Source organism: Chanodichthys erythropterus, chromosome 1 (genome assembly GCF_024489055.1).
Source record: "Chanodichthys erythropterus isolate Z2021 chromosome 1, ASM2448905v1, whole genome shotgun sequence".
Classification (NCBI taxonomy): domain Eukaryota; kingdom Metazoa; phylum Chordata; class Actinopteri; order Cypriniformes; family Xenocyprididae; genus Chanodichthys; species Chanodichthys erythropterus.
The window spans coordinates 19,164,296-19,173,331 of NC_090221.1; the positions used below are offsets into that span (position 1 = coordinate 19,164,296).

General features: G+C 36.1%; 2 protein-coding genes across 6 annotated transcripts; one reads left to right on the forward strand and one right to left on the reverse strand.

Moving 5' to 3' along the window:
• Window positions 1–144: 144 nt before the first annotated feature.
• ppp2caa (protein phosphatase 2 catalytic subunit alpha a) lies at window positions 145–5,283 on the reverse strand. The gene is made up of 7 exons (XM_067388940.1): window positions 4,708–5,283; window positions 2,718–2,927; window positions 2,442–2,615; window positions 2,215–2,304; window positions 1,936–2,097; window positions 1,019–1,137; window positions 145–900 (listed from the first exon to the last, which is right to left on the reverse strand). Exons 1-7 carry the CDS (start codon window positions 4,807–4,809, stop codon window positions 828–830), a joined length of 930 nt encoding a protein of 309 aa, XP_067245041.1. The 5' UTR covers window positions 4,810–5,283; the 3' UTR covers window positions 145–827.
• Window positions 3,843–8,233, forward strand: si:ch1073-44g3.1 (uncharacterized protein LOC797133 homolog). 5 transcript variants are annotated; one of them, XM_067388960.1, is made up of 3 exons: window positions 6,026–6,251; window positions 6,327–6,434; window positions 6,762–8,233. In XM_067388960.1, the coding sequence occupies exons 2-3, from the start codon at window positions 6,387–6,389 to the stop codon at window positions 7,365–7,367; spliced, it is 654 nt and encodes a 217-aa protein (XP_067245061.1). In that variant the 5' UTR covers window positions 6,026–6,251; window positions 6,327–6,386; the 3' UTR covers window positions 7,368–8,233. The 5 variants fall into 5 exon arrangements, with proteins under 5 accessions (XP_067245076.1, XP_067245061.1, XP_067245053.1 ...); XM_067388975.1 differs by lacking the exons at window positions 6,026–6,251; window positions 6,327–6,434 and adding an exon at window positions 3,843–4,052; XM_067388952.1 differs by having other exon boundaries at window positions 6,026–6,434.
• The last annotated feature ends 803 nt before the right edge of the window (window positions 8,234–9,036 follow it).

Sequence of the window (9,036 nt, forward strand, 5' to 3'; positions counted from 1 at the left end):
CTAACCCAAATTGACAATCAAAATCAATCAGAAACACTGATAACATTTTGCACCATCCTACAACAGAGGACGAACAGAACTTTACTTCTGTTGTCTAAAAAGAAAAAGACTTTACATAGATAAATAGCATGAGTCTTTATTGCCTTCAAATCCCTATTTAATTTGTGCTCTGGTTTACAAATTATTAGGAAATAATGCAGTAACATACAAAAGCAAAAACAAACAAAACCAAAGCTCTGTAAACTAAGTACAATAACAAATACTGCATTGAAAAAGTGCTTAAAGGACAATGACTAGACTAAACCTAAAGTGTCTCATACCCACCTGCAACAAACACGGCAGTAGGCAATCATTTAAAACAGCAATCGGACATTTGCCAGATGACAGCTCATTGTGAACCCGAGGCCATGCAGCATGAAAATGCAGCTATAATAAACGGCACTATTTTAAGATCATCACAACTTGTACATTATCCAGCCATAAGCATTTAGTGTATATTCAAAGAACGTTATTCCAAAACACAGCGCTTTAGAAGAATGCACATAAACCCATTAGTCTGGTGAAACCCTTACATCCTGATAAAAACACAAGTTTTTTTTTCTAGAAGAGAGAAAAGTACAGATGAAAGAGTAGTGTTACATTTCATGTGTTTGATGAGATGACTGCAGTTATCTTATTGCAGTTTTACATATGGCACATGATTTGGTCCAAGGACATGGGTTAGTGTTGGAAATTTTGAACAGATGAGCATGTCTTCTATGAATAACCATTGTCCACTGGTCAGATAGTGCTGCAATACTGTAATTTTTTTTTAAAAACTTCCCATTTTAAAGAAAATAATCTGGAGTGCGACGAGTGACGTGAGGCTCTCCTCTACGTGGTGCTGGGTCAAACTGTAAACTAAAGGAAATCATTCTGTTAATAATAATATTTACAACTGTAAAATTACAAAAATGTAACATGTTCAGGAAAGAGAAATTATCAATAAATAAAAAAATGCTTTATGTCATATACATACAAGGAGTACTTGAGCGTGTCATCAAGTTCCATGATCGCAGCCTGGTTACCACATCGGTAGCAATAATTAGGTGCACTGAAGATTGTTACCACATTACGTTCATGACACCAGTTATAACCCTGTGAGAATGTTTTTAAAAAATATATTAGCCGGTAGCTTATCAACAATCAGTTGGTCTACTGATTGTTGAAACTATATGAAGACTTCAGGTGCAAAAGCCTCCAAGTTCCATCTGAAATTTTCTTCCAAAATGAGCATTTTAATCAAGCTTGTATGTTTAGTTTCAGTAATTACACTTTAATGGCAATTAATAGGTCCTTTTCATTGCCATTAAAGTGAAATAACTGAACATAAACATACAAGCTTGATAAAAATTAACATTTCAGATGGCATTTAGAGGCTTTTGCATCTGAAGTCTTCATATATTAATAAAAACTATACTAAAAAACAGTAATAAAAATGCCATCTAAATTAGTAAAACTTGAAATGAAACTGAAAAAAAAAAAAAATTATCAATGATATTAAAATAATGCTGTTTGTACAGTTTCAAATCTATGAATATTAACAGGATAGTTCACCCCAAAATGAAAATTTTGTCATCATTTATTCACTCTCATGTTGTTCCAATCCTGTATGAGTTTCTTTGTTCTGTTGAACTCTAAAGAAGATATTTTGAAGAATGTTGGTAACCAAACAGTTGCTGGTCACTACTGACTAAAAAATACTATGAACGGCAACCAGAAACCGTTTGGTTACCAACATTCTTCCAAATATCTTCTTTTGTGTTCAACAGAACAAAGAAACTCATATAGGTTTGGAACAACATGAGGGTGACAGACGTGTCATTTTTGGGTGAACTATCCCTTTAGCAACTTCTCTACATATACATAAACATTGGTAATCAACCTCTCTTTTACCTCCATCACTAACTGGTGAGCTCTTGAGACCAGAGTCAAGCAGTTGGCATGGTTAAATGTTTCTGAGATGTCCTGGCCAAATGTGTACCCAGCCCCCCTGGGGGAAATCCCCCAACCTCCACGGTCATCTGGATCTGACCAGAGCAAATCACACATGGGACCCTGCCAACAAGATTTCATAAGCTTCTGTGAGTAGTATTCGCAGCTGGGACTCTAAATAATTTTGAATATTATAGTAACACATTATATCTTTCTGATATTCAAAGGTGGAATTTATACCTCATGAGGAACTTCTTGTATCCGGTCCAATGCACGAATGTGATCCAGCGTGTCAATTGAAGGTGACAATCCTCCATGGAGACAGAAAATCTGTGCAGACAGAGCAAACAGAGTTTGGTTTAAGCCTTATGTGCACTCAAATTACTGTGCAACATCTTTTTGTTTTGCTCTAAATGTCATAAAACAGTTACAACAGATATAACATTGCTAATCACAAACCAATTTACCTGTGTGTCTACAAGGGCTGTAAGAGGAAGGTAGTCAAAGAGATCTGTGAAATATTTCCAAACATTAGCATTTCCATATTTTCTCAGGCACTCGTCATAAAAGCCATAAACTTGTGTGATTTGTCTGCTTTCGTGATTTCCACGGAGGATGGTGATTCTCTCTCGATATCGAACCTTGAGGATTTATTACAAAAACAAGCAATTAACACAATACAAATTCACATTTCTTGTATTAGTAACTTCAAATCAATGGTAAAGCTGTGTCTATTCACATACCTTTAAAGACACCAGCAGTGTGACTGTCTCTACTGAATAGTAACCTCTATCCACATAGTCTCCCATGAATAGGTAATTAGTATCTGGAGATTTACCCCCGATCTTAAACAATTCCATAAGATCGTGAAATTGGCCATGTACATCTCCACATACTGTGACCGGGCATCGAACTTCCTGGACGTTCGACTCTTTGGATAAAATTTCTTTAGCCTGGAATAGATAAAACAGGCAGCTTAGACTACAAGTCTCAACTATTAATCTAAAGTGCATTTAATATGTCTATCAAACTGTGGGATGCAATGTTGATTAATAAATAATGGAATATGCTTAATGGGCCTTTGTTGTCGGAAATAGATTAAAGGGTTAGTTCACCCAAAAATGAAAATAACTTCATTAATTACTCACCCTCATGCCGTTCTACACCCGTAAGACCTTCGTTCATCTTTGGAACACAAATTAAGATATTTTTGTTGAAATCCGATGGCTCCGTGAGGCCTTCATAGGGAGCAATGACATTTCCTCTCTCAAGATCCATTAATGTACTATAAAAATATTTAAATCAGTTCATGTGAGTACAGTGGTTCAATATTAATATTATAAAGCAACGAGAATATTTTTGGTGTGCCAAAACAAACAAATTACCGACTTATTTAGTGATGGCTGATTTCAAAACACTGCTTCAGGAAGCTTCGGAGCAAAAATGAATCAGCGTGTCGAATCATGATTCGGATCACATGCCAAACCATCAAACTGCAAAATCACGTGACTTTGGCGCTCCGAACCACTGATTCATAATGCTCCAAAGCTTCCTGAAGCAGTGTTTTGAAATCGGCCATCACTAAATAAGTCGGTAAATTGTTTGTTTTGGCGCACCAAAAATATTCTCGTTGCTTTATAATATTAATATTGAACCACTGTACTCACATGAATTGATTTAAATATGTTTTTAGTACATTAATGGATCTTGAGAGAAGAAGTGTCATTGCTCCCTATGCAGGCCTCACAGAGCCATCGGATTTCAATAAAAATATCTTAATTTGTGTTCCGAAGATTAACAGAGGTTTTACGGGTGTAGAACGACCTGAGGGTGAGTAATAAATGACAGAATTTTCATTTTTGGTTAAACTAACCCTTTAAGAGGAACTAAATACACTGTAAACATTGTTTGTCCAATAACCTAAAAATGTGCTCAAGTGGTATCTTAATTAATTTATTATTACTATTGTATTTTATATATATTAAAAAATATATGTTTCCCTCAATAATACACACTGAGGCAAGATCTCCCTTTGTGCTCCACAGAAGAAAAAAACATGCAGGTTCGGAACAGCGTGGGTGAGTAGCCTACATGATGACAGAATTTTCATTTTTAGGTCAACTATTTAAAGAAAAAACTGCATATTTTTCACTTTTTACATTGTGAAGGGAAAACCTATAGCAGAACATTGAAAATTTTGGTTTGACAGAATAAGGACATACTGATTAATACAGCTGGACTAATCCTGGATGCTCTACTTTAAAATAAATAATAATATTGCTAAGCAATTTAAACAAGAATGCCTTTGTTTTCTACACATTAAAAGAACATAAATTACATGATATAACACATTTTTCCCCTCCTCCCGACTGACTGAGACTGGTGAACGTTTACCGTCCCATGTTGGCTTAGAACGCAAAGACAAACCCCAAACTCTGCCTGACAACGAACAACAAAAGTGTGCATAACCTGAAGAGCTCTGGTTGCTACCTGCGCCGCACAGCCGACAACCAATAGTCACATTCATGGCGCACAGACGGCCAATAATAGAATAATTCGGCACCGCCATCTTCGGATAAGTGGCCAGTGGGAAGGGCGCACTGCAACTGTATCTGAGCCGATAACAAATTTAGACAGTCTGCTGCTGCGCCCACGGGCCGCCTGTCCCAACACGTGTTTAATCACACAGCGCAGGACTGACACAGGTGACGAGCACAGTCACACCGAACTCACCTTCTCGCATAAAATTTTCACTTGGTTTTCCGACAGTTGTTTGCACTCGTTCAGCTGCTCGATCCATTGGTCCAGTTCTTTCGTGAATAGCTTCTCGTCCATTCTCGACACTTCCTTAAAGCATTCAAGTAATGTTAAAAATCAGGTAAAACGACTCAGAATGCTTTATATGGGTTTGGCGTCATGCGTCAAAGTAATCAATCCCAGTTGAAAATAAAGCTGTAGAGTCCTTGATTACTTGGAAACGGACTGAAACGCTGTTACTTTTACTCCCTCAAGAATAAAACGACAATTACAGCTAGTGCTTTGTAAGCAGTAAACGATTAAAACTACAGCCTGAAAGCTCCTTTGATTTCGGTCGGACCCTGGTTATGATGCGCAGCAGCGACGAGAATCCGCTCATGTAGGTTGACGTCACCTAATCCGCATTCAAAATAACGAATCCTACTACCGCGAAGGCTTGCCTCTTAATATTCAGGAGCCATGCCTGTTCCATTGGTGGTTTACGGTGCTGCATATTCATAACATAATTAATATTTATAATCCATTAGTTCGCAATAGGAAGGCTATCAGTGAACGTCAGCCTGACCTTATTAATATTGACCAGACAAGTTTTCGCCATAGTAGCATTTGTCGCAGATCTATTGCTTTGTCTCTTGTGCGTTTAGCGCCGCCAACTGATGTACAAGGGGAATTACAGTCATTTCAGAACCGCTACATAGGTTTTCTGGTGTTGATAATAATATTAATAATTGTATTATTATTTATTATGTTCTGTTGCTGCAACGTGAAGTATATTTTTACATAATAATAATAATAATAATAAACTTATTTTTTATTAATATTATTCTGTTTCTGGAAAGTGTAGGATCTTTTTAGCTGTGTTTGTGTATGTCTTATGTTAAGAAGCATTTAACATTCATTATTTAAACTTTGTTATTCATATACTGACTTAATGATATAATGTGGTCATGTTCATATGTTTTTATATTCTCATATGTCCTATAGTTGTTTTTTTATTGACGGCGAACATAGACTATTCTGACTGGACTTTCTTCCCTGTGAGAAGAAACTTTTCATTCGAGTTACTTAAATGAATAGAAATAATTATTTAAAAAAACTCCACACAATACACGTCCAATAAGACACAGTGTGACATGGCTACAAATATCTGCACCAAATAAATATATATAAATGAATAAATACCGAGGACAAATAAGTGGCACCAGCGACTTCTGGTATTTGCTGAAGAATAGTATTAATTCCCACCAGCAGCTGACGCATGCGTATAAGCTATTCATACTATTTTATTATTTTTTTCTAGTGAAAATGGCTGCCTTTCAGGTTTAAACCTCAGCGTTTCAGGGAAAAAATATCCATCCTTTAAACCAGAATTAGCACGATCGTTAAGGAAAAAAGCATCTTGCGCTTCAAGAATGTGCATATTCCTGCGCGAATAAAATGATGCTTTTGCTTTCAAGAATGGAAGATAGATCTGTTTCATGTTTAACCCATTACATTCCGTGATCCGCGTTCCAGATGAGGTAAAGTTCTTTCTTTATTGCATTATTTAACACAAAATTGTATCTATTTTATATTAAATTTCTTTTTATTTACAGTAACTGAAAGAATATTCTATATTAACAACCGAATGGCGCCTGAAAAAAAAGAGACCAAACATGCAGAATGACAGGACAACGATGGACTTGCATAAGAGATATTTTGCGGTCTCTGGCATTTTGTGATAAAACATTATGTTTGCTTATCCAACTGTACATTATTGCGACATACTTAAAACGTGACTATTTCCATAGTTTGTATGCCTACGACTCTCTCTGCGTTAACTTTCCATAGTTAATTGAACAGGCCTGTTGTTTTCTTTTTGATTGACGTCGTCAATCAATCACTTGCGATGCACGCGGTCGTTGTAAGATGTTGGAAAAGTACAATACTTTTATATTCAGTTGTTATTTTACAATACACATAAACATTTTATACACCACTGTGTCTTTTTCTAATCTAATGTTCTTTTAAAATATATTTTACTTGAACAGAAAATGATGCACCAAGTAGCCAGCAACAGCAACGACTATGGTCTGGGTAGCATTGGGGATGATGGGCAACACCCAGCCAGTCATTTTGAGTTGTGCAGTTCACAGTCCAACAAATTTTACCCCACTGCTCCACCTCCCTCGCTACAACTGCCACTCCCAAACTTGCCCCCCTTGCCACAGAGCATGATCAAGCCCATGTCTTGCCAGATGCAGGACTCCCAGAATGAATTTCACTCCCAAAATGTTCGAATGAGGGGTGCAGATGCTCCAGAGGGCTCTAAGAAAAAGAAGGGCCTTGGGAAGTCCGGGCGACGAGGCAGGCCCTCGGGTACCACCAAGTCTGCAGGCTACAGGACAAGTACGGGACGACCGCCTGGGACGACCAGAGCAGCGGGATTTAAAACCAGCCCCGGAAGGCCGCTGGGCACCACCAAAGCTGCAGGATACAAGGTGAGCCCAGGTAGGCCTCCAGGCAGCATCAAAACACTATCAAGGCTTAACAAACTGGACTATGGCGCCTGCAACGGTGCACCGTTCCCTTACACCATGATGCAGAAGAGGGCCTTGTGCGAATCCACTGTGAAAGAGAAAGACGCTACCGAGTGAAAACCATTTTTTATTTATTGCAAGGAGGGACTAGGGATGTGGGTGCATGTCCAAAGTCACAGTGAATTGTGTTTGCAAAGTCAAACTCTTGCAAGGAACAAAAAGAAAAGAAAAGAAAAAAAAAGATTGATTTTGATACCTAAGCTTGTGTATGTGCCAGTGTTATCCTTTTGTGTATCTTTTTCCAAAGACCATTAGCATTACCTTTCTCGCTATGACGTATGTTAATCTATTGTACAGATGTGCATGACGGTAGTATTGTGAAATAAATACAGTATTGAACACATATTAATCTTTTTGGTCCTTAGACTTTGCTCAAGTAAACTGCGATTGTGTTGTTTTACATTTAACTTTACCTTTTACTTAAAGCTTTTGATGTAAAGTTACAGTCTTCATCACACCTGGTTTGTTTCACTCTAGATTTTAGGACATTGCATTTGACTTGAAAAATCTGATCATCAGTAATAATTCTTCTGTTCCCCTGATGTGTATGTGAAAGTGCTCTGTTTGTAATGTCTAACAATATGTTTATCATTTTTGTTGTTGTTGTTGTTGTATTTATGAAATGTCTGGTGCCCTTTTAAGACAGATGATGATGTGGATTTTTGATAAAAAAAAAAAAAAAGTCAAGTCACAGATTTCAGCAATGGCATAACCTTTCATGCTCTTGTAAATATAACTGTGAGTTTATATCAGCCAGTGTGCTCTGTTCCATCCAAAATTGTTTTGCTGATTAATGATCCCATTTAAAATACCATGTTACTTTTGTTTTTGTTGTTTTTTTACCACTGGGCTAAAACAAGTTTTCAAGTCTCAATTTTGTGTAATTGAATACACCTGATCTGATAAAAAATAATAAACAATTATCACTCAAAAAATATAAATTGTGTGGAAGAACTGCTGAAACACATTTCTATACAAAAAATTATTACGATTTATAAATTATTTTTAAATACCAATAGAGTTGATATGCTATTTTATGATGTGACAAGTATTAATAAATGACTGTTTCAACAATAAAATACAAAAATAGACAAAAAAAAATTTATAAATAATTGATTTGCATTGGCTGAATAGGAAATTTGTTATAAATATGGTAAGACAAAATAGCACTAAAAAATAATGCCATGAACATTAATTACATAAACACTTTAATGCACACAATTGTATCTGATAAAGTAACTTGCAATTTTTACATTCTAGAATTTTTTATATTCTTTTTCAAGTTACTAACATTTTTATGGAAACAGCAGGTTCTCTCCTACTGTCTTTGTTCTGGATTTATATCAGTGTCTAAACAAACACTAAGTGTGGAAAAGCTATAATGACCAAATTCTCGGAAAGGGAAAGTTGACAGATTAGAATAGTTTTTCTTTTAATGCAAATTTTTGGCGACTTCTATATCTATTTCATATGGGTAATAGTAAGATAGGCCTAAACATTTTTTGTCTCATTTTATCTCATGACAATAGTGGTTGACGCATGTTTGTGGCAAGCCATTTTAACATGTATACCCTAATCTAGCTGCCCTCTGTTACTATATTAGTAGCACACAGTAGCATTTTTCAAATTACTATTACTAATCCGGTAATGATTAGTAGGGTGTGGTTTTTAATTTGATTTTTTTTGTGGGTGTTTTTTTTATTTTATTTATGTGACAAATAACTAT

Bases quoted from the DNA above. Each gene is read 5' to 3' on its own strand.
- si:ch1073-44g3.1 (XM_067388952.1), top strand. From the start codon at position 6,387: ATGCAGAATGACAGGACAACGATGGACTTGCATAAGAGATATTTTGCG. The intron at 6,435-6,761 runs GTCTCTGGCATT...TTACTTGAACAG, and splicing joins TGCATAAGAGATATTTTGCG to AAAATGATGCACCAAGTAGC.
- ppp2caa (XM_067388940.1), bottom strand. From the start codon at position 4,809: ATGGACGAGAAGCTATTCACGAAAGAACTGGACCAATGGATCGAGCAG. The intron at 2,305-2,441 runs GTAAATTGGTTT...CTGTCTGCACAG, and splicing joins CAGCCCTTGTAGACACACAG to ATTTTCTGTCTCCATGGAGG. The intron at 2,098-2,214 runs GTATAAATTCCA...TCTTGTTGGCAG, and splicing joins TACAAGAAGTTCCTCATGAG to GGTCCCATGTGTGATTTGCT.